General features: G+C 51.0%; 2 protein-coding genes and 1 long non-coding RNA gene across 9 annotated transcripts in view; 2 read left to right on the plus strand and 1 right to left on the minus strand.

Moving 5' to 3' along the window:
* TOP1 (DNA topoisomerase I) overlaps positions 1 to 8087 on the plus strand; it is an 85776-nt gene extending 77689 nt beyond the window's left edge. For both annotated transcript variants that reach the window (XM_037044063.1, XM_037044064.1), the window contains 5 exons: positions 431 to 545; positions 1486 to 1613; positions 5181 to 5275; positions 5563 to 5712; positions 6801 to 8087. In XM_037044063.1, the coding sequence (XP_036899958.1) occupies positions 431 to 545; positions 1486 to 1613; positions 5181 to 5275; positions 5563 to 5712; positions 6801 to 6903 (591 nt within the window). In that variant the 3' untranslated portion in view covers positions 6904 to 8087. The remainder of the gene's footprint in view (positions 1 to 430; positions 546 to 1485; positions 1614 to 5180; positions 5276 to 5562; positions 5713 to 6800) is intronic.
* Positions 8088 to 11685: 3598 nt separating this feature from the next.
* LOC118985486 (uncharacterized) lies at positions 11686 to 18565 on the minus strand. Of its 2 annotated transcripts, none has more exons than XR_005066129.1 (4): positions 18200 to 18565; positions 16732 to 16851; positions 14722 to 14846; positions 11686 to 11901 (listed from the first exon to the last, which is right to left on the minus strand). It is a non-coding gene; the product is annotated as an uncharacterized LOC118985486 (long non-coding RNA). The 2 variants fall into 2 exon arrangements; XR_005066128.1 differs by lacking the exon at positions 11686 to 11901 and adding an exon at positions 12947 to 13297 and having other exon boundaries at positions 18200 to 18561.
* Positions 18088 to 23018, plus strand: part of PLCG1 (phospholipase C gamma 1) — a 35181-nt gene continuing 30250 nt past the window's right edge. For 2 of the 5 annotated variants that reach the window (XM_037044065.1, XM_037044069.1), the window contains exons 1-2: positions 18143 to 18242; positions 18615 to 18957. In XM_037044065.1, coding sequence (XP_036899960.1) covers positions 18741 to 18957 — 217 coding nt within the window. In that variant the 5' untranslated portion in view covers positions 18143 to 18242; positions 18615 to 18740. Of the gene's footprint in view, positions 18243 to 18614; positions 18958 to 23018 lie in introns of all 5 variants that reach the window. The other 3 variants (XM_037044066.1, XM_037044067.1, XM_037044068.1) reach the window with 3 other exon arrangements.

Here is a 23018-nt window from a genome sequence, read left to right on the forward strand (position 1 = left end):
TCCTGCGGCACCCTGTACGCTCTTCTTCCCCCGGCACGCAGTGAATCCAGGGTCCCAAGCCCTGAGACCGAGGCAGACAGACCCTGCCTTTATCTTCTGACTCCTGCAGAGCCTTCCCTTCCCTTGGCTGGATGCCAGCCATCTCTGCTGGAGACCCAAGGCCTGTCCTTGATATCTGATCAGGGGGGATGCTAACAGGGAAGAACCAATTTGCTTTATCAGATTGAAGCACCACTTAGGGAGGTGTCATGAAACCCTGCGTTCTGGAATTCTCTACCCCCCCCCCCTTCTCAGCCTCCCTCTGGCAGAGCAGGGAACGTGGCAGGTCGTGACTGCATGGGCATCGTGGCCTGGAGCTTGCCAGAAGGGGCCGGGGTGTGTGGCTTCTCCCCGAATCCCAACATCCTCTTTGTTGCTTTATCTCGTCCAGACTGCTATTTTAAATAAGCATCTCCAGGACCTCATGGAGGGCTTGACAGCCAAGGTGTTCCGTACGTACAACGCCTCCATCACGCTACAGCAGCAGCTCAAAGAACTCACAGCCCGTAAGTACCACTGGGCCACACAGGACCCACATCCTGCAGATACAGTCCATGTCCTTGTTCCGCTGAGTCCTAGATGTGTTCCACTTTTCTCCTTCGTGACTGGAAACTTTCCCCTGCATACCTCTAACAGAGAGGGAAGGCTCAGTTTGTATAAACATAAAATCAGTGCTATTTCCCCATTCCCATCCCAGCTTCTAGATTCAACTCTTGGAGTGCTGACGGGCTTTCTTTCTGCTTTGAAAACACCTGCATTTTCTATTTTGTATGTGTGTGATTTAAAAACTCAAAGAGAAGACAGTGTTGCAGTGTCCTGTTAAGTTGGGGAGAGTAAGATAGTCGTGGTTACTAAAAAAAATAGCAGAGCAAATCCTTTCCCTGAGGTTTCCGCCATTTTTTTCCTCCTCAAGAGTAGGTAGTATTCTAACCAGCTGCAGGGAGGAGTCACCAGATCTGCAGGCTTGTCCCCTGGAACCCCGTCACTGCTGCATCCCCACTGTCCTCTATAAATAGGTCAAATGGCTGTAGAGTGTGACCCAGAGAAGCCAGGGATGGGCATGTGGAAGGTCAGCATTTTAGCAGAGGGTGAAGAATGACACAAGGAAGAACATTCCTTGAGTAATACTTTTTATTTTTTACATTGTGTTACCCTGAGATTTTGAAATGTAAAGCTCGCGGCCCCTTAGTCTTACCCTCTGCTGCAGGCCTTGTCTGTCCCAGTTCCCTGTTGTCCTTGGGTACATTTGCTGGGGAGGTTGCTGAGGCAGGCACTGCAGCGGGCAGATGAGTGTATTGACTCGGACTTGACCCTGTGGCCTGGGGAAACTTGAATTGCTCATCCAAGGACACGAGGGGCGGTACCATCGTGAGGGCGCAGCACTGAGGGAGTCACCTTGTGCGTTCATTCATGTGGACTGACTCTGCTGTCACGTTCTTTCTGCAGCGGATGAGAACATCCCAGCGAAGATCCTGTCTTACAACCGTGCCAACCGAGCTGTCGCAATTCTTTGTAACCATCAGAGAGCGCCACCAAAAACTTTTGAGAAGTCCATGATGAACTTGCAAACTAAGGTATCTTGGATCTGGGTGGTAGGGTTGCCAAACGACGAGAACGGTGTCTGCCGTAGGCTGATCACTGAAAACGAGAGGCACTTAGAATCCAGCCTTCCAAGCAGGGGTATCAGAAGGCTGTTTCTGAGTCTGTCCTGGAAGAAAAAGCCACACTAAAGCCAACCAAGTAGGACTAGGGAAGTAGTTCCCCTGATCAAGGTCCTGAGTAATACCAGGTGCCCATTGTTCAGGTGTTCACTCTGTGGGCAGGGCTTCATTGGCCCTTTTGAAAAGGTAAGTTTGATACGCCCTCTGAAATACTGCTGCTGGTTGTCCTTACTGTACAGGAGGAGAATGGGTATAAATAGTCTTCACGGATCCTTGCCATAGCCCCGAAATAAAACTGTTTCCAAATTAGATTGTCTCAAATTGAAAAGATGAAGAAACTGGTCATTTCCCCCCCAATTCTAGCACAGCTGTTTATTTTTACACATTCCACATGAATCCTGTTTTCTACAGCTCTTCATCAAACAAACATCTTTTGAATACTAGGGAGAAACTGACGTACAGATAGATGTGCCTCTTTTTCTCCCTCCAGCCCTGCCTGGTAATGAGCTTTTAAGCCACAAGACACTTAATATTTGATGGGGAACATTTTTATGTGAGCAGTGGCTAATAGAACCAGTCCATTCTCTCATAGTGGGTTGGCCAAAAAGTCCATGATGTTTTTTCATAAAATAAAAGATACATTTTTAAAAAATAATTTATTTATTTATCTTTAGAGGGGAAGGGAAGGAGAGAGGAAGAGAAACATCAATGTATGGTTGCTTCTCATGCATCCCCTGCCAGGAACTGGCCCCTGCCGGGAACTGGCCTGCAACCCAGGCATGTGCCCTGACTGGGAATCAAACCGCGATCGTCTGGTTCCCAGGCCCGTGCTCAATCCACTGAGCTACACCAGCCAGGGCAAAGATACATTTTTTATTTTCACCAATAACTTCATTGACCTTGGGTGTTTTGAGCATTCGGCTAACTCCCACTATTGGCTTCAGGTATGGCGAGAGGCCAGGGTTGCTACTAAACATCTTCCAATGCATAAGACAGCCCCGCAGCAAAGAAATATTTGGCCAAAATTAGTAGTACCATGAAACTTTGCAAACCATTTTTGACACATTCAGTTAGTCACAGCACCTTTTCCATGCACTGCACATTTTTTTGTTTCAGTCATATTTTTACCTTTCTTGAAATAATAAAGCATAATATACCAAAAATGTTGCATATTTTCTTCCACCTTCAATTTTTAAATGGCTGCACAAAAATTTGCCAATTTTGGTGTGTTTTTTTCATGCACACTGATTTGACAGCTGTCACAATACAACCTAACAAAATTGTTTTAGATGAAGTTCACTGCTAGAGCCATAGTATGGGAAATAACTAAACGAACTTTATGGCCAACCCTGTACTAACCCACAGTGAGAATTTGCAGATATTCATTACAGACCAGACACATAGGGTTACAAAGGAAACCAATGACCAAAATATACTTGTCAAATATATTTTAAAGTCTGATTTAGTAAGATAACTGTTCTTCCCTATTAACTTACCAAGATCTTAAGGTTGTTCTAATAATCTCAGTAAATTCCAAGATAGTGATGAGTATGAATGGTACTTCAATATTTCTGTAATAATTATGATACGAAAATACTGTCTGTTGCTGATAATATAGGTAATACTGGCCTTACTATAGTTTGTTGCCCACATAATTGAAGGAGAAGTGATGAATTTCAACTAAAGGTTAATGAAATCACAGATGTGATTTCTTTTGAAGTGTACCTGTGTACTGGGACAGCTGGAGTTTAACAGCTGCTGTGGAGTGACATGTTTTCAGTCACATGTTGACGTTTCATTCTGCTGAAACGTCTTCAAGATAAATACGCAGGAGTGGCACGTCTGGGTCAGAAGCTACACACAACCCGCAGTGCCATCCGGTTTTCCCGACGGGTGCACGCAGCCACAGCAAGCGAGTGTGTGTCCGTAGAGCTCTCGAGTCCCTGTGGTCGGCAAGCAGAGAACCCTACAGACCACCCTTCCTGGCAGGCCCCCATTTGCTGTCACTCTGTTAAGTGGCAGTCACCTGGTATCGTTTGCACTCACTGAGTTCTGAGCCCAAAATAAAAGCATGAATATTCAGGGGGTGTTTACCTGATTCAGGAGATCCCTCCCTGGAGCATGAGGAGGTCTTTGTTGCCCTCACTCTGGAACCACTGTCTGGGCAGCCCAGGCTGCCTGCCAGGCGAGCCCTCTGAGCCCAGGGACGCTCCCCTGTGTGCCCACGGAGCACACACATGCCCGTTTGCCAAGGGAATCAATGGAGTCTTTGACGCTTTGGGAGCATTGACACAGCCTGCCAATTTAGCGTTCGCGGAAATGGTTAAGAGACTGTGGTGTGTTGCATTTCTAGCCGAAGAAGAATCTTTCCAGTGGTGTCTGTGATGCTGCTGTGTATAGAATCGGTTCCTTCAGCTTGCCTTTAGACAACATAAATGCTGGGAGTAAGCCATTCACAGCAGAGTGCATTTAACGATTGTCTCACAGTAGTAGCCTCTGTTTCCAATATGGAGCTGTGTGTGTGTCTCTAACAGACAGTGGGAGGCTGAGTGCAGCAGCCCCCTGTGCTTGAGTCAGGCCTGTGTGTGCTCTGCAGAGGTTCCCTCGACCTCACAGGTCAGCGGAGTGAGCAGGCCAGGGGCGCCTCTGCTCTCGGCAGCACCAGCTCCCAGGTGTGGGCGCTGGTTCCATGGCGCTGCCTGCTGCCGTCCTCCAGCAGGAACTCAGAGGAGACATGGGTTCTCAAGGGGTGCTCCCAGGGCTCAGTCAAGCAAGAAAGGCTGCGACTCCATGAGCTCTATTTGGAAAAAGAGCTCCAAATTTCTGTTTTTGAGGAAAAATGAATTTTCTTCCCATCTCAGCTCCCTCTCCTTTTGAAAACAATGCTAAAGGCAGGCCATGCCATGCACCAACTTGGAACAGACTAGCTGACCTTTTCATTGCCATGTTTTAGTCCCTTGGATATTCTCTAAAAGCACCCTTGAGAAGCTGGCGCTCCTTCCCAGAGTGCTGGCAGAGTCTGAGGAGCGAGTGGAGCTCGGCAGATGTAAGGACCCTGTCTCAGCTTGTAGAGTGTCTTCTGTGGTATTCTCGGAATGAAGGCTACAGCCTGGCATCAGTTCCGTTTGGTAAACAGCTGTCATCTGTAGCTCTCCGAGGTGTCCAAAGCCAGAGGGATCTGTGAAGGATTAGCGCCCACATTCCCAGGCTCAGCGGGTCCTTTTCCCTGAGCATCTGACTTTTTTCTTGATGGGTCACTAAGAACATAAATGGGCAAACAGCAGTTGAATTGAGCAGTCTCTGTGCACCTACTCTGTGCTTTTACAAAGCTACCCCCTGGGTGTTTCACGTGCCAGATCATGAAATGGCCTGCCGGCCCGGTGGAGACAACTTCCAGGCTTCATCTTCTCTAACGTGGCTGTTTTTTTTTCTTTTGGGGGGCTTTTTTAATTTCTAAAACTGATGTTCTTCCCCACCCAGATTGATGCCAAGAAGGAACAACTAGCGGATGCTCGGAGAGACCTGAAAAGTGCTAAAGCCGATGCCAAGGTCATGAAGGATGCCAAGACCAGGAAGTATGTGTTGGTGGTGTGCGAAGCTGGGGTGGCTGAGGAAGGCATGTGCAGTACCAGCCAGCAAGTGTGTGCTGCTGGTGTGCGAAGCTGGGGTGGCTGAGAGAGAGGCGTGTGCAATGTGAGCCAGGTGCCTCAGGACCCCACTCTTCTAGGGTTTCTCAGTGATGTCTTTTGGAAGTCTCTGTCTTGGGGCTTTCTGCTTTTACTGGCCCCTCAGGGGTGGGGTGGGGTGGCAGTGTTCTTGTCTGGAGACCAGGCCTGGTCCTTGATGACATCCATTCTCCCAGGGTGGTAGAGTCGAAGAAGAAGGCAGTGCAGAGACTGGAGGAGCAGTTGATGAAGCTTGAAGTTCAGGCCACAGACAGAGAGGAGAATAAACAAATCGCTTTGGGAACCTCCAAACTCAACTATCTGGACCCGCGGATCTCGGTGGCTTGGTAAGCACTGAGCCCTCTGCTGCTGGCTAGAAGAGGGGGGCAGGGTCGTGACAGCACCATGCACTTCCGGTCCTCTGGGAAACCGCTGCCAGAGTTCGGGTGTGCATGCTTCCGAGGCTTTGGAACACTCTGGGTGGTCCTCACCAGTCAGTGCTGTTCCCCTACCTTTGAGTGTGTGTCTGTTTTAAAAAGGCAGGTACAGTCCCCATTCCTTGGGGAACTTTAAGAATGGAAAGTCTTTGCCCACACTGAAGGAAAAATATGAAAGAGCCCTTCACTTAACAAAAAAACCTAAAATTTTATTTATTTATTTTTAGAGAGGGGGGAAGTGAGGGAGAGAGGGAGAGAAATGTCTGTGTGTGGTTGCCTCTCCTGCGCCCCCTCCTGGGAACATGGCCTGCAACCCAGGCATGTGTCCTGACTAGGGATCAAACCGCTGAACACTTGGTTCCCTAGCCAGCACGCAATCCACTGAGCCACACCAGCCAGGGCTAACAAAATGTTTTAATGTTTTTGTTTTTTTTTACAAGTGAAGGAAGACAGGAACAAGGAAAAAACAAAACTGAGAACAAAGGCAGATAAATTTTCTATTTTTTTGCTCATTCCTCTGTCCCCTGCCACACACCCACACCATCATTAAAAAAAAATCTTCAGATAAGTAGGTTTTTGATGATGCTTACTAGTTACCTTGAGTTGCTAAGTTGCTAAGTCCTGAACCTAAGTGGAGGAATCATGCCCTGTGGCACCTGCTACTCTGGGCTGAGGTTTCCACCCCCCCCCTTGTGCCCAGCTTGGTGCTAGGGGATTGGTTAGCTTGAAAGGCACTGCAGACTGTGGAGCCAGACTGCCTGGGTTCAGTTTTCAGCTCCATGCTCACTCTGCGAGAATGCAACCATTCTGCCTTAGTCCTTTCATTTGTACATCTATAGTAGTGCCTACTCTAGAGGTCGTTGTCAAGGTTAAATGAGTTGAGCACCTGCAGTCTCATTCTCACCAGATGGATGTGAAGGGGAAGGCATCCAAGCCCCTGGCCCAGGTCTGGGCCATTGTTCCCGGAGACACTGATCCTTCTTTTTCTCTTGTTGCAGGTGCAAGAAGTGGGGGGTCCCAATTGAGAAAATTTACAACAAAACCCAGCGGGAGAAGTTTGCCTGGGCCATCGACATGGCTGATGAGGACTATGAGTTCTAGCCAGTCTCAAGGAGCAGCTTTCTATGAAAAGGAACAGTGTGGTTTGGGGAAGATGGATAAACTGTGAGCCTCGCTTGCCCTCACACCTGAGGGAGAGAGGCGGCAAGTCTTAACAAACCAACCCCTTTGAGAAAAGAAACCTGAAGATACTACAGGGGAGAGCTGAGCCAGTTGTCCTATGGACAACTTATTTAAAACTATTTCAGATATCAAAGTTCTAGCTGTATGATTTGTTTTGAATTTTGTTTTTATTTTCAAGAGGGCAAGTGGATGGGAATTTGTCAGAGTTCTGCCAGGCAAATTCACTGTTTCACTGGAGCATTTGGATTCTCGTAGCTACTGTATGCGAAGTCCGATCATACTGGTGCGTTTTTACAGTTAGGGTTTTGCAATAACTTCTATATTTTAATAGAAATGAATTCCTAAACTCCTTCCCCTCTCCCCCATTTCAGGAATTTAAAACCAAGTAGAACAAAAACCCAGCGCACCTGTTAGAGTCGTCAATATCTATTGTCATGGGAATCAATTTTCATTAAACTTGAAGCAGTTGTGACATCCACAGTGTTTTGGTTCAGACACCTGTTCACAGAAAAGCATGATGGGAAAATATTTCCTGACTTGAGTGTTCCTTTTTAAATGTGAATTTTTATTTCTTTTTAATTATTTTAAAATATTTAAACATTTTTCTTGATCTTAAAGATCGTGTAGATTGGGGTTGGGGGGATGAGGGGTGAGTGAGTCTAAGGATAATGAAATAATCAGTGACTGAAACCATTTTCCCATCATCCTTTGTTCCGAGCGTTTTCTGTGCTCTTCCAGATGCCCATCCTTTTTCGTTTTAAACCCCAGTCTTTCACTTGAAAGATTTTACTGTATAAAAAGTTCCACAGGTCAATAAATCTAGAGGAAAATGAGTATTTGGTCCAAAAAAGAAAAATAATCAAGATTTTAGGGCTATTATTTTTTCTTTTGTAATTGTGTAAAAAAATGGGGAAAAACATAAAAAGCAGAATTTTAATGTGAAAACATTTTTTGCTATAATCATTAGTTTTAGAGGCATTGTTAGTTTAGTGTGTGTGTGCAGAGTCCATTTCCCACATCTTTCCTCAAGTATCTTCTATTTTTATCATGAACTCCCTTTTAATCAACTGTAGGTTATTTAAAATAAATTCCTACAACCTAACAGAAACTTAGTGTCTGCCTCTTTGTTACCCCGGGCCCCAGGCCAGAGTGGGGCTCCGGGGCCTGGACTTGGTGTGGGCTGTAGTCTGGCTGCTCAGCTCCCTGCCCAGCGTGGGTCCCAGGGAGCCGGAGTCCACGCCCTCAGTTAAGNTTAGTTTAGTGTGTGTGTGCAGAGTCCATTTCCCACATCTTTCCTCAAGTATCTTCTATTTTTATCATGAACTCCCTTTTAATCAACTGTAGGTTATTTAAAATAAATTCCTACAACCTAACGGAAACTTAGTGTCTGCCTCTTTGTTACCCCGGGCCCCAGGCCAGAGTGGGGCTCGGGCCTGGACTTGGTGTGGGCTGTAGTCTGGCTGCTCAGCTCCCTGCCCAGCGTGGGTCCCAGGGAGCCGGAGTCCACGCCCTCAGTTAAGGCAGGCCCAGGAAGTGAGGGGCGGTGCAGAAAATCTACAAGAACAGATGGGGTGCGGGGACTACATTGGGTTGGCCAGGGAGTCCGTTTAGTTTTTTCCATAAAAGAAACATTTTTAACTTTTACCAGGAGGTTTATTGATTTTGGTATTTTGAGTATGTTGGCTGTCTCCTGACATACTCAACTGATTGTTTTCAATTAATGTCGCGATCACTGTCAACTTCAACTGGCCCGCCTATGGAGCATCCAGCAAGAAACCTTCAGCACGAAACTTTGCGGACCACTTTTGACACGTTCGATCAGTCACAGCACCTCCATACACTGCACAACTCTTTCTGCATTTCAGTTGCATTTTTACCTTCCTTGAAATAATAAAGCATATGTTAAAAATGTTGCAAGTTTTTCCATCTTCAATATTAAAATGGCTACACAAAATTTCAATCTTGATGTGTGTTTCTTTAAATATTTTTAGACAGACAGGAAGAGGGAAAGAAACATAAATGTGTGGTTTGCCTCTTGTGCACCCCCTACTGGGGACTGGAACTGCAACTCGGGCATGTGCCCTGACTGGGAATAGAACCGACAACCTTTTGGTTCATAGGCCAGTGCTCAATCCACTGAGCTACACTAGCTAGGGCTGGGTTTTTTGGGGTTTTTTTGCATGAAATTCAAGACATCTCAGTGCTACTACAGCCATCTTATGGGGGAAAAACACTTTGACCAACCCAGAAGCCCAGTATGGGTTATGTTTATGGAGTAAGTATATGAGGGTGGAGTCCCTTGAGGTACAGGTTCCTTCACTAGGTGAGTGTTCTAGGAACCCATCTATACCAGTGTATGACCTGTGGTGTGAGAGGCTGGGTTTGGCTTCAGTGGATTTTTTTTTAAACAGCGAGTTTGCTCACTTTATGATGGGTGATTTACGAGCACGCCTTATCACACAGTGCTGAGAGTTCAGCAGTTTTTGACCAAAAACAGCATGACCCCAATGCCCCACTCTCCCCATTCACTGCATCTTGTCCCAAACAGTTTTTTCCTCCTGGATGAAAACAGGTCCTCTGAGGGAAATCAGTGTGGAAGAGGTGAAACAAAAATGGCAGAAGCACTAAAAGGCATCAGATTCTAGTTCAAAAAGTGTTCTGAGCAGTGGGAAAAATGATAGGTGTATTACATCAAATGGTGAGTACTTTGGAGATGAAGTTCAAACGTAAAATAAATACACAACTTTACATGTCAACTCTGGGATTTTTTGAGGCCCCCCCCCCCCCCGAGACAGATTTCAAGAGCACTTTCCATGAGCGCTGGCCAGAAGCAGCAGGGAGCCTGTCTGGGTTGCTTGTGTGACTGTTTAACAGGATGGCAGGAATTGAGGGCGCTAGGCAGGTCCGGACCCTGGATCTCAGCAGCCCTCTCCCGCGTAGAATGCTGACTCCACCCTGCGTTGACTGGTTGGTTGAAAGAGTGATCTGTGACCACTTCCAGGTGCTCTGGTACCCAGGCAGGCCAGGGACTCTACAAAAAATTGTTCCTCTCCTCACGCTAGGTTACAGCTAAGTTCGGGCATTCAGGGTGAGGATTGAGATCTCATGGTCAAGTGGAGCAGGAAGACTAGAGTGGCCGGAATTGGTCGCTTAGCTGTAGGCCCTCTAGCTGGCTAGCACGTGCATGTTAGCAGAACCATCTTGATGGTCTCTGAACTCCCTGGGGCTGGAAGCTGGGCAGGGACTGGGGCCACAGCAGACAAGCCTGGGGGAGACCCTTTAGGCAGCCTGCACTGCATTGGCCAGTAAGGAATGTAGCATCCTCCCCAGGGAATAAAAGGATGTTCCATAGCCATGGTGACTTTGGAGCAAGAAACTGCAGCCATGTATTTCTGAACTGACTTCCGTGGTGGTGTAGGCAGACCACTGAGGAACAGCATTCCGTGGTTCAGCTGCTGCCCAACTGATAAAGCTTTATGGCTGGCAGGGGGGTGACGGTAAGTGGGCCTCAGGTTTGGGATTAGAGTAGGACATGCCACACACTTGGTCCACAACTAGCAATCAGGGACAGGAGGCTTTGCAGGCAGAAGATTGTACCAATGAGCAAGAACTTGTGCCTACCTTTTCAGGCAAGGACCTCACTGCAAGTCTTCTGAGGGCAGGTGCTGGCAGCTAGATGTGGGTCAAGAATGACTGCAAAGGGCGTATCCTGGATGGTGGCAGCAGCCCTTGGAGAGGGAGCCAGAGGGTGGGAAGCTGACCTGGCCACTGGGTGTGAGGGAAGGGGCTGGGCAGGGAGGTGAGGGCCCTGAAGGATGCTTGAGCGTGCAGTCAGGAGACCACGCCCTTGCCTGCTCACCCACTGGTGGGGCCCCTCCTCCCAGCCATGGCCAGGAGAGGCCAGATGTGTGGGGTCTGACTCCTTGTCAGGCCTTTCTGTGATGCTGAGTCCCACTGTGGGCAAAGGGAGACAGCCTCTACATGCCACCCACACCAGGCAGCTCCGTGCTCTCGTGGCTCCTCTCTCCTCACCCCCCGACATCTAGTCAGCAGGTCTCATCCTTTCTCCCTGCCGAATCTACCTGAGGCCTCTTACACATTTAAAACATGAAAAAAGAAACCGCAACTCTCAGCCCTTTCTAGCCACCACCTCCTCCCTCTTCGTTGCACAAACAAGCCCCTGGAATGAGTCACAGGCACAACCCTGTCACTCCCCCACCCACGGCAGCTAGCTGCTGCCCCACGCTGCCCACAGTTCTCCCCCTCCCCATCCTGACCGGCGAATCCACCAATGAGTGAGGGACCAAACCAGTACATGGGCTCTGCATCCTACTTAAGCTCTTGGTGGCACTGGACAGTTGACCACTTTTTTTTTAACAGTTCTACTGAAGTGTATTTTACAGACCATAAAGTCTACCTATTGAAATAGGTACAGTGGTATTTAGTAACTACTGAGTGGTGTAGCCATTGCCGTCAACCAGTCTAAAATATCACCCACCCGGTAAGATCCCTCTTGCCCCTCCTACCCCCTCCCCCTTCACAACTCGACTTTCTCTAGAAATTCCCCTCACGGCACTTCGGGCATACACAGCCACACACTACATGACCACTCCCTTCTTAAAGCCCTTCTCTCTGCCTTCCGCAGCACAGCCTCCTGCTTTTCCTCCCCCTCTCGGGCCCTTGCCTCCCTCCACACCTGAATGCGATGGCTCCCATATCTCTGTCTCCAGCCTGGACCCCTCCGCTGAGCTCCAGGCTCATCTCTGCAGGGGTGTCCACGGGCTGCTCGGCCTCAGCCAGCGCGCTGGCAGCGAGCTCCATGGGCTGGGCTCCACATCTCAGTCCCTCGGCTGGACCTGAGGGTGGCCATCACCTTCACGTCTTCCTCTCACTGCCGCGTCCAGTGAGTTGGTGACCCTGAAATCCCCACAGAAAACTGATAGTACTTTTTTTCTTCTGACAAGAGTTGACTTATATTTTGGTTCTTACAAAATCCCTCACATAATGGGAGGCTTTCTAAACTTGTTTTGAACCAAAAAGCACTTTTTGGAGAAAACACACTACCCCGAAATGACCTCAGTCAAGCTAGTTTTGGATGCTTATAAGTAGTCCCTTGACAAAATCAATAAACAAGGAGGCAAAGACACCGACCGCAGGCTTAGTAACCATTTCTCACAATCCTAAGTATTACACGTAAACAAGCCTCTTCATGATCACTATAAACAGCAATGTAGTGTTGATTTTTGAGGTTTGATAATGGTACTGTAGTCCTGTATGTATTTTTTAAGACTCTTAGAAAAACACTGAAGTATTTCTAGATAACATCATAGAGTTAAGTTTTACATCAAAACATCATGGAAGGGTCTGAGTAGCCTGACCAACTGAATACTGAAATATAGCTACAGGAGAATGGAAAAGAAACCTGTTTTAATGTTACACAAAAAAGGTATTTGCACTTAGGTTCAAGTTTCCAATGATAGCATCACATAGTGATTCAAAAAGTATTCTCTCTGTAGCCACGTGGATGAATCTCAACAACACGCCAAACTCAGACGCAGTGGTGCAAACACTAACGATTTCATTTACATGAAATTCTGGAGTGGGCGGAACTAGTCTATAGTAACAGACAGTGGATTAGTGACTGCCAGGCAGGGCCGGGGAGGCTGGCTGCCAAGGACACCCGTCTTGGGGCTGATGGGAATGTTCTGCATCCTGATCGGGTGGTTTATATTTGTCAAAGCTCACCGAACCTTACCCTTAACATGGGTGCCTTCTATTATATGTAAGTTATTCCTCAATAAAGTTGGTTTTTCAAAAGTGTGCTCTCTTAGACAACTCAGAGGGCAGTGAGTGTGCTTTCAGGAATTGTATTAGATGACTCAAAAGTGACACCAGTGATTTCTACACAGAAAGATTTATGCAAAGAGTTTGAATGTTACTGCAAAAGTAAGGGTGGGAAAAGTCAATATTCATAAATTAATGTATTGTTTGAAATAACATGTGATTCTGAATATGTACGTGTAACTAAACTGTTATACGTGGACATTTGGATCGCGCATCTCTAAAAATGTTTTTATTTTAGTTGGAAAAAAGCCACAGAACGCCTGGACCGATTCCGGACCTGCCGTATCTTCAAGCACACAGGACACCGCTTCTCATTTTGCTCCGTCCCCACAGTCACCAGAGGTCAAAGTAAGGTCTGCGTCCCTTCTCAGGGATCCAGGGGCCCTGATCACACTGATCAGCCCTCTGTTGGCAGTTCTGTATCCACTACTGGAGTGGGAACTTGGTCTGATTCCTCTCTGCTGTGTTACTGCAACAGAGGAGGCATAATTGTTGCAATAAAGGGAGAGAAAGCAAAAAACCTGTTCTGCCCCAGCCGACGCCAGAGGCTGACAAGGGCTCGACCTTCCTTCCCTGTAATGTAGCAATGACATGTCCCTGCCACCTTCCTACAGAAGGTGTGCCTGGGACCCAGCTCTCAGAGTCTGCAGAGACGGCAGCGCCTCTGCGAGTGGCTGGGCCAGGCCTTCTTCTGCCCTGACAGGGAACACGAGGCTCTTCAGGGGCTGAGAGAACATGCCCGGTGAGGAGGAAAGCAGGAGGACATCCCCGAAGCGTGAAACCCAACAACTAAGTGCGGGGCATGGATAGATAACGGGGTCAGCCGTCAAGGAGCCTCGACTGAAGGTCTAGGGGTGGAGATCCAGGTGCACCGAAGTGAAGTCTTATTAAGTACCAGCTGTATGCTGAGGTGCGGACTGGCTGGCTCAGAAACCCTCGAGAAGGGCTGACTGGATGCCTAACATAAGAAACTACTGAGTAAAATTAAAGAACAGCATAAAGAAAAGGGATGAAGTTTTATATATGGATCAAGTTAGATACTGCCAATCTATAAATCTGCTTTCCTTCAATTGCAGAAGGGGCTTCACTGAGCTATGTTTTATATCACACCTTACATTATATAAACACTCAAGGTTATTACCAGGAACAAATAAACTGTCAGCATTGGCTGTTAATCTGTGGAGAACATTCGCCACTATTTCTATCAAATAAGCGTCCATATGAGAAACTTCTTTTTATAATCTATCCCCGGGAAAATTTTTCTCCCGTAAATCATCTAAGAGTTTTTGCTCTGGCTACCAGGAAGCTCAGCCACATCTGATTCTCAGTCACAGTGGCGGTGATAAATCAACCACGTTACTTTCCTCCTCTGATAACTGCAAATCCCATTTCTGTACTACAGCGTTTCTGTCCTTTCTTTTCAGTGCCCTAGACTTCTTTAAAGGACTCGAAAGGAATACAGAATACATTTGTGGTGGGCATAGTGATGTCTGCCACCCAGGTCCCCTTCAAGGAAGCACTCGTTGCCCCAGCTGCTAGGAGACCTGCCAGCCCCCAGGGTCACCCCGGCGGCAGAGAGCCATTTGGCTAGGGCTGTGCCCCGCCCCCACCAAGGGCCGGCCACGTCCTAGGGCCGACTGAGGTGGTGGGGCTTGCTGGGGCCTGGCCTGCCTCACGGCCTGCCTTCTCCCCCCGCCTCCTCCTTGCACAGTGCTGATCCCAGCCAAGGGCGCTCCCTCAGGAACATCCTGCGCTCTAACCTCTGCAGGGTCTGCTTCCCAAGGAACCCAACTTGTGACAACATTTAACCGAACAGCTGGAGAAACAGAAGCTATAGCAGGTATGGGTACTGTGGAAAGGGGTGAGGATACACAAGAAAACGTTCATACTTACCTACAGAGGAAGGAACAGAGCACTGATTCGAGCCAGGCCCTCTGGGTTTGCATCCCATCTCTGCCACCTCTTAGCTGTATGTCCATGCACATGTCCCTTAATCTCTCTGTGCCTCAGTTCTTCATCTGTAGAATGGGGATAATAAGAGTACCTACCTCAGTGCTACTGTAATGAGGAGTAAATGAGCCAATGTGGGTAAAGCAGTTATATTAGGCCTACTATATGCTAAGTGCTATTCCAAGGGTTTGTAAATGAACAGCTGTGTGGACAGGCCCACAGGGCCAGAGGGTCACGTGGGCTGAGACTCCTCCCCAGACTTCAGGCACAGGTATCGGTGTGGGCCAGGGCATGTTGAAGCATGAGTACTGGCAGAAATAGGCCCAACCAGGACTAGCCTGGGTGATGCACTGGCATGTGCCTTGTGTGGGTGCTAGGCTGCTCCCTCCCATCCACTGCAGCTACACGCATCTCCAGTGACACCCACGTACCCATATATATGCTGAGCTGAGGGAAGCCCATCCCAGCCACACCCTTTGCACGTCCTGATTTTCCTGAACCTCCTTTGGTGGAGGGAGGGCCCTGAGGCCTGAGATGCTGGCTCAGAAGTCCCAGGAGGATATGGGGCCCTGTTTCCTGATGAAGCGCCTGGCAGCAGACTGAAAATACGAGCTCCTGTTTGCAGGCATTTCTGGAGCCCCTAGGGGCCCAGTCTCAGAGGCAAAAACACTAGCAAAAGCAAGGAGGCATGGGCTGCATATTGGGGAGCTTCAGAAAATGGAATAAATGGCTTTAGAAGTGCATCACAGCCCACGGACTGCCCAAGTTGACATGAAAAGCTCAAGAAGGGCTGCAGCACTTAGGAGGGCCCCTTCTAGGAAGACAGACAAGATCAGATAGGCAGGCAGGGTCCCCATTCAGCCCCCAACTGTTTTCCTTACTTCATCACCCTGAATGCTCCACTACACTTAGTAAACTCTAGCCTTCTTTCTATTCCTAAATCCCCTAAGCTCCTTCTGGCCTCAGGGCCTTTGTACATGCTGTCACCTCTGCCTGGAAAGTACTTTCCTCCAACCACCCCCCCCTAATAATGCACCTGGCCATCTACTCACACCCTCTGGGCCTCCGAGGAGTCCTAGAGAGGTACTTCTTGTCTACTAGATCTGACTAGGGCTCCCTAATGTTTGTCTCATAGCCCTCTGTTCTTTTCCTCTGTACCTCTCATCACAATTCACCTTACATACTAGTGTTTATCTGTTTAATGCCTATGAATTCCTGGAGGGCATGTGCTTGGTTTCTCATTTTCCCAGCTCATGCCTCCTGGCTGCAGACAGGGGCAGCACCATTTTAAACCCAAGCCAGCCCAAGCCACACTTTATCAACACTCCTGTTCTGTGAGTTCTGTGTGCCCAGGGCCAGCCATACCCAAGGCCTCCCCTCACCCATACGAATTACCCAGCTAGCCTCCATTCCCACTGATCTACTTAAGCTGGTGGCTGCTGTAGCCAGACAGGCTTGGGTTCAAATCCTCACTTGTTAGTTACATGGCCTTTGGACACGTCACAGAACTTCCCTGAATCTCAGTTTCCTCATCAGTAACTTGGGGACAACAACCTCTGATGAGAGGGTAATTATGAGGATTAGGTGTGTGATGCATAATCACTGTGGCGCTGGGCCAGGCATTAGGTCAGCTTTAGTTCTCTCCTTGCCACTTTAAAGGCCTGTCACTAGGTGGCAGTCCATCTCAGCCACTTTGCCTCCCCTCAGGCGGCTGAAGCCTCCTTAGCACCAGGGACTGGACCTGTTTCTTAGGGGCTGCCTTTGAAGGGATCAGAACATACCAACACACACACACACAAGTTACCACTACAGCAAGACAGAGGCAGAGGCAGCTCCAGACACTAATCAGCACCCTGCTGAGTAGGTTGCTGAACACCCTGGTACACACTCATGAACTCCAGAAAACCTGGATCTTTCTCTGGCATCTGTTGGGTGCTCCGCAGGGCACCTCACCTCCCAAATGTGGTAAGTTGTCCTGACTGGTTGGTTCAACATCTGTCTGACCGGCTCCACTGTGACCACAGGTGTCTTCAGTTTGGGCGGTTCTCTGTGACGGGTGAATCTAGAGAACGACTTCAGAAGACAAAGAGTGTGAATTATTCAAATACAGGCATATCTCAGAGATACTGCGGGTTTGGGTCCAGACCCCCCATAATGAAGCAGGTATCGTGATAAAGTGAATTGTAGTCTTTTTGCTGGTGGAGAGTGTCACCTTCAGTTGGTAAAAAACACCCCACTTGTGAAACACAGTAATACCAAGCACACTAAAACGAGGTCCACCTGTAACCACGCAAAGGCCGTGAGACTGGAGAACAGAGAGTGAAGGGGAGGTGGTGAGAGATGAAGTGGGAGAGAAAGGGGCCAGGCCGAACCGGATCTGCGGTGGGGCCAAGTAGAGGGCGGGTGGATTTTACCTGAAATGGGGGGTCAGGGAGGGTTTGAGGCTGGAGGAAAGGAATAATGATTTAATTTCCCTTTAAAGATGAAAGAAAGCAAGAACAAGGAGAGTAAAGTCTGGATGAGAAAAGACGGGCCTCGGGCTTGTGGGTAGGTGGAGCTATTTAAGGGCAGAATGAACCGAATTTGGGGAATCGATGTGGGGTTGATGCAGAGAGAGGAATCAAAGATAACTCCAGGGGCTTTGGCCCAAGCGCCTTAGCATTTATTTAAGTGCCGTGTTCTAAGAAAGTGAAGCCTGTGGGAGGAGCAGTTTGAGCAGGGAGTGAGATGCCTGCGTCAAGTGGGGATGCAGAGCAGGCAGTGGGATGCCAGGGAGATACAGACTCCGTGCTATGGCTGCCTGGGGCGGGGTGGGCCGGGTGTGAAGCCAAGGGGCTGTCAGGTCGCCTCAGGGACTGGCCCAGGACCCAGCCCAGAGGAACAGAAGCCTCTGAGGTCGAAAGGCAGCGGCGAGAGGAGGAGGAGGAAAACCAGGGGATTGAGGCCAGGAAAACCAAAGCTTAGAAGAGCATTTACAGGAGGGGCGCCGTGAAGTAGGACCTCACCATGTCCTATTGCGTGGACGCGGAGGGTGAGGTGGGGCGGGCAGTGACATGTGCGGAGGCCTGGGACGAGGGCCACTGGGGACCACGGGTCTAAAGGCCCTGTAGTTGGGAACGTTTCTCCAAATGACGGGACCCATAGAGGGAACACTGTCCACAGGGACAGGACAAACGTGGGTCTGCGGCCTGCGGGCCAGCCCGGCACGGCCAGAACGAGGGGGCGAGACAAGCCTGCTGTCCATCAGAACCCGGCGGCCAATCCGAAGGCAACCCCGCCCCCGCCCCTCCCCGGAGAGGGCGCGCAGAGGACCCGCCGCTGGCGCCGGGGTGAGGCGGCCCGGCCTGGCTCCCTCCGCCGGGCAGCCCGCCCAGGTAACTGGGTTTGGCCGGCGGGCCCCGGGGGCGCTCAGCGCCCTCACCTCTCTTTCCAGTTGCTGCGCTGGTGGCGTTTGGGGAGTAGGGGTGAGGAACGGCTGCAGCTGGGCCTGTACGGGACAGTGGGCTGGGCGTCAGCCTGTGCCGGGGCGGCGCGCGGCTCCGCGCGTGACGAGACCGGCCGTGGCCACCAAGCTGTGTCCGGGGCCGCGTGAGGAAGCTTTGCGGGATGGAGGAACGGGGCTTGGCCGCAGGAGGCGCGCGTCTTCCCGCCGCCATTGCGCCCTGGGCCCCGGCCCGGGGCCTGGCCGGGGGTCGCGGGGCGCAGGCGCGGCGGGTGGCGAGCGGGGGTCCTCCCCACGGGCGCGCGGGCGTCTTTGTTCCCGGCGCGCGGGCCGGGGAGGGGCCTGCAGAGCCGACCCGCCCCCCGCTCAGGCCCCGCCCCGTCTCCGCCCGCAGGAGCTGCCGCCGCGGCCCACTCGCCGGCCGCCTTAGCCGCTGCCGCCGCCGCCTACTCCCGCCCGCGGATCTTGCGCCGCCGTCGCCGCCTCTGCCGCTGCTTCTGCCGCCCCCAGCGTCGAAGCCATGGCGGGTGTCTCTTCCCCGTGCGCCAATGGCTGCGGGCCTGGCGCGCCCTCAGACGCCGAGGTGCTGAACCTCTGCCGCAGCCTTGAGGTGGGCACCGTCATGACTTTGTTCTACTCCAAGAAGTCGCAGCGGCCCGAGCGGAAGACCTTCCAGGTCAAGCTGGAGACTCGGCAGATCACGTGGAGCCGCGGCGCCGACAAGATCGAGGGGGCCAGTAAGTGTGCCCCCTGCCCGAGGCCCGCTGTGCGCGCGCAGGGGGGACCGGCTCCCCGGCGCCCGGGCCCGCTGCCGGAGCGACTTGGGCAAACTTTCCTGCCCTTCCCTCCGGGCTCCGCCCCCGCCTCGGCCCTGGTGGTCACCCCAGGCGGGGGGCATCCGGGTCCTCGGTCACCTGACAGGACACCCCCTCCCCCAGCTAGGGGGAATGTCCTGGCGCTGTGCCCAGAGGCCTAAAAACCCTAGCGGGTTGGAGACCCGCGGAGCAGGCATCGGGTCCCCCACACTCCGGGAATGGTGTCCGTGGAGGTGAGGGGAGCCTAGGCAGCACCCACACCCAGCCTCTGAACTTGGCTGGGGTCGGGCAAGATGGTCGCCACCCACCACCCTTTCTCCAAAAAGAGCAGTCTTGGTGAAACTCTTTGGGCCCCAGGGCTGGGCTCTTATTTGCAAAAGAACCTTTTGGGTTCTCTCAGCAGAACTTCGGCAGATGTTGGGGTAGGGCCGCCTTTGGAGCAGAGCTGAGCCTATTCCTCTCCCTCTTGGGAGACGGCGGAAGGGGTCTTGCTTGGTTTGGAAAAGCCTGAGAGAAGGCAGTGGCTGCTTTTCCCCCACTGGTCCTTTTGTCCTGAAACTGAATTTTGGAGCTGTGGGTGGGCTGACACCCGAAGTCGGGAAGGGACTCTTGATAACAAGCCAGGCACCCCCTGCCCTCCGGAGCACGTTCAAAAAGCTTGGCCCCAGTGCCTTGGAGTCAGGTACTCTTTTCAAGAACGGACAGCCAATTTGGGTTCTAGCCCTTTGTGTTCTGCATCCTGTGGCTGCAGAGAGCCAGGAGCAGCTACTCTTGATTTCCTGCCTCCTTGCCCTCCCAGTCCTGTGCGTGGCTGCTTTTGCACGGGTCTCAGTTGGGAGGAGGGAGGAGGGGGATTTTGAAAAACCCCAGATCTATCAGAATGTCATTCCACTTAGCATGTGCCTGTGCTGTGGCCGGATGGGAGCCCAGCTCTCCTTCCCCCGCCTTCAAGTGTGAGAGATGATGTGTGCTGTGTGTTGCTTCCTGCAAGGACCCCCAGAGACTAATGTTAGAGCCAGGCTCCGAACTAGGTTCAGGGGACTCCCAGGGGAAGGTCCTACAGACATCTTTGGGCATGGTGTACATGGTGCGGAGACTGGAGGAAGGAAGATCTTGTGGTGAGGCGGCCGTCCTCAACTACAAACTCCAGATCTGATACAGCTGCCGAACTCAGAAATGGCAGCGGCCTTCCTCTGTGCCCCCATGGGCCCTGTCAGCCACTGGGAGGAAATATTGATTCAAAAGACAGGATTCTAAAGTGGAGGAAGGGCAGACAATGCAGAGAGCTGATCTAGTCCTGGGAGCATCGTCCAGGTGTCCCCTTCATTGCTTCTTGATGCTCCCTGTGAATTTGTGGCACTGGCGGGAGGTTCCCAGATAGAAATCTCCTGGGTAACAGGCCCATGTCAAACCATTCATGTGACCAGCAGGGGCAATAAGTACAGCACAGTGGTTGAAGGCAAGCCTGGGTTTGAACCTCCCCCCGCCCCCCTGGCCTGAGTATTAGCTGTGTGTCCCCCCAGTGAGTTACTAGCCTTAGTTTTCCTCAGCTGTAAAATGGGAGTAATGATATGTCTACTGTATGCTGTGTAGTTGTTTTGGAGATTAAATGAGAAAATTGATGGAAAACATCTAGCACGGTGTCTGGCACATGTGTGTTTAATAAATACGAGCTGTTATTAATAATAAGAATAGACTATGATTGTGAATAGTGTAAAGGCAGAGTGTGGCTGGAGGAGAGGGTGAGGATGTGGGAAGGGAGGAGGATGGGGATCAAGTTCACGTTTCACTTAGATTACCACCCGGAAAAGGAGAGGAAGTGTTTTTTTTGTTTTTTGTTTTTTGGGTTGGGTTTTTTTTTTTTGCCCCAACCCATCTACTCACTCACCTGCTTACCGTGTAGAACAGTGTGTAAAATATATGGAGATTTACACAACCGATGCCCAACTTTCTTGTTTGTAAGATGGGGCCTGAACAGAAGGGTGTGGAAAGGGATGAATCTAGTCCATGGTCTCCAGTCTTTGGGGGGTGGAGGAAGGAATGCAGAAGGCCTGCTAACCCCAGCCCCCAAGGGTGGGTCAACCAGAGGGGTACGTATTCCATGATCTCATTAATTAGCTGGGATTTGAGAGGCCTGGAGCATGCATAAAGGGTATCGAAGGGGCCCTGGCCCTGTGATTTTGGAGGCCCAGGTTGAAGGAGTCTGGGTAAAAAAGGCTAGTGAGACACTTGTGTGGATTTCAGGCCTTGTAAACGCAGCCCCCTGCTGAAGCTGGCCCACTTCTGCCCATTCGTGGGTGCATCTCGTTGGTGGGTTCTGATCCCTGCAGCCCTGCTCCACAAACTCGAAGAAAGGTTGGGCTGCCAGCTGGGGTCCCCTGCCACCTGGCCTCTTGCCCAGGTGCCTCAGGTGTCTGACCTTCCCTGCTGGCCTTGTCAGGGTACCGTGTGCAGTGCCTGTAGCGTGGCTAAAGAGAGAGAAAGACATCATTACCCTCAGGGTGTCCTTGGCCCCCGAGGAGAGAAGGTGTGGGTCAGGGAAAGCGCAGGGCAGTCCTGTGTGAGACCTCGCTCTGGCCCCGCTGTGCCCTCTCACTTCACCACTGGTGAAGTAGGCCTGGCACCTGCTGGTCTCTAGGATGGTAGTTTGGCTCAAAAGAAGGGTGGAGAAGTGCTTCGGTGCCCGGTGTCATGGTGGTATGACAGGAACCAGGGTGATGTTTAGCTTTTTTTTTTCTTTTGCAGATACTGACATAAGTGAAAATAAAGCAATTACAGACTTCCTGCTGAGTGCTACAGAGACTTTTCATTATGCTTTCTTGGCTAATCCTTACTTACAAAGGCCCAAGGGGGTGGACTGGAGTACCGTTCCTTTCACAGATAAGGAAATGGAAATACCGGAGTGAATTATGCCAGGATGACAGTGCTGGCTGGGATAGCCTCAGCCGGGCCCAGGCACCAGGCAGCAGCCGGCTGGCCCATCCCTGGAGGACCCAGCCCCCGGGCTGTGGTCTGTGCTGCTCCTCTGAGGAGGGATCTTTGTGCTCAGGTCTTACATCAGATGCTGTAAGATGCTGCCCCACACGCTTCCTTCTGGTGTCTTCTGGGGTGAGATGGTTCAGTCAAGGGACATTGTGGGCATGGGGCCCAGGTGGAGGCTCCGTGGAGAATTCTGCGTGCCAGCCAAGCACGTCTGTGGGGATTTTGGAGCCCTAGCTTTTGTCTTTGATTCTTCTGCAGATAATCTTCTAGATGCTGGGCTCCCTTGTGTGGTGAATGAAAACAGGTCCTCGCCCCAGGAAAACTAAAATGGGCAATGACAGTGTCGAGTGGTATCTTTGAGGACTGGGGTGGGGGCAGCAGAAGAAAGCAAAGAGCCTGGGCCAGGCAGTCAGGCTCAGAGAGGAGATGGTGTTGGTACAGCTGGCCGGGGCTTGACCCCTGTCAGACTGGGGAGGAGACGGACCACGCGGCTACCGGGGTTTTCTCTGTACTGGCCGGCTGCTCCTCCTGGGAGAGGGGCAAGAGCATGAGTCCAGATCTCCAGAGCTGGCCGTGCCTGCCTGTGCGTTTCCGGTCTGACTGGAGTTTTTCCAGGGGAAGTCAGGCCTCTTAGTGTTTGCTCATCACCCCAGGCCTGCAGTGGTGTGTGGGCTTCAGACCAGCCCTGCCAGGCCCCCCGCCATCTGGGGCTGTCTTTCCTGTGAACCGGGGGGGGGGGGGGGTGGGGGCTGCTGCACAGATGGCTGGAGGAGCTGAGCACACACCCGGCATGGGCGCCCCCAGGTCCTCCAGCCCAGCTTCCCCTGTGTGTGCTGCACAGGTGCGTGGGCTCGAGTCACCAGTTAGAGGGCTTGGCCACTAGCCTGGTTTTGGTAGCCCCTTGGAATGAGGGGCATTTATTTGTTCAGTAAGTATTATTTGAACACCTTAGACCACTGAGGTTTCAGAAGATGCTAAGACATGGTCTGTGTCATTGAGGA

The sequence above is a fragment of the Sturnira hondurensis genome, unplaced genomic scaffold (assembly GCF_014824575.4).
Source record: "Sturnira hondurensis isolate 20B ecotype Veracruz unplaced genomic scaffold, ASM1482457v3 Scaffold0004136, whole genome shotgun sequence".
NCBI lineage: Eukaryota > Metazoa > Chordata > Mammalia > Chiroptera > Phyllostomidae > Sturnira > Sturnira hondurensis.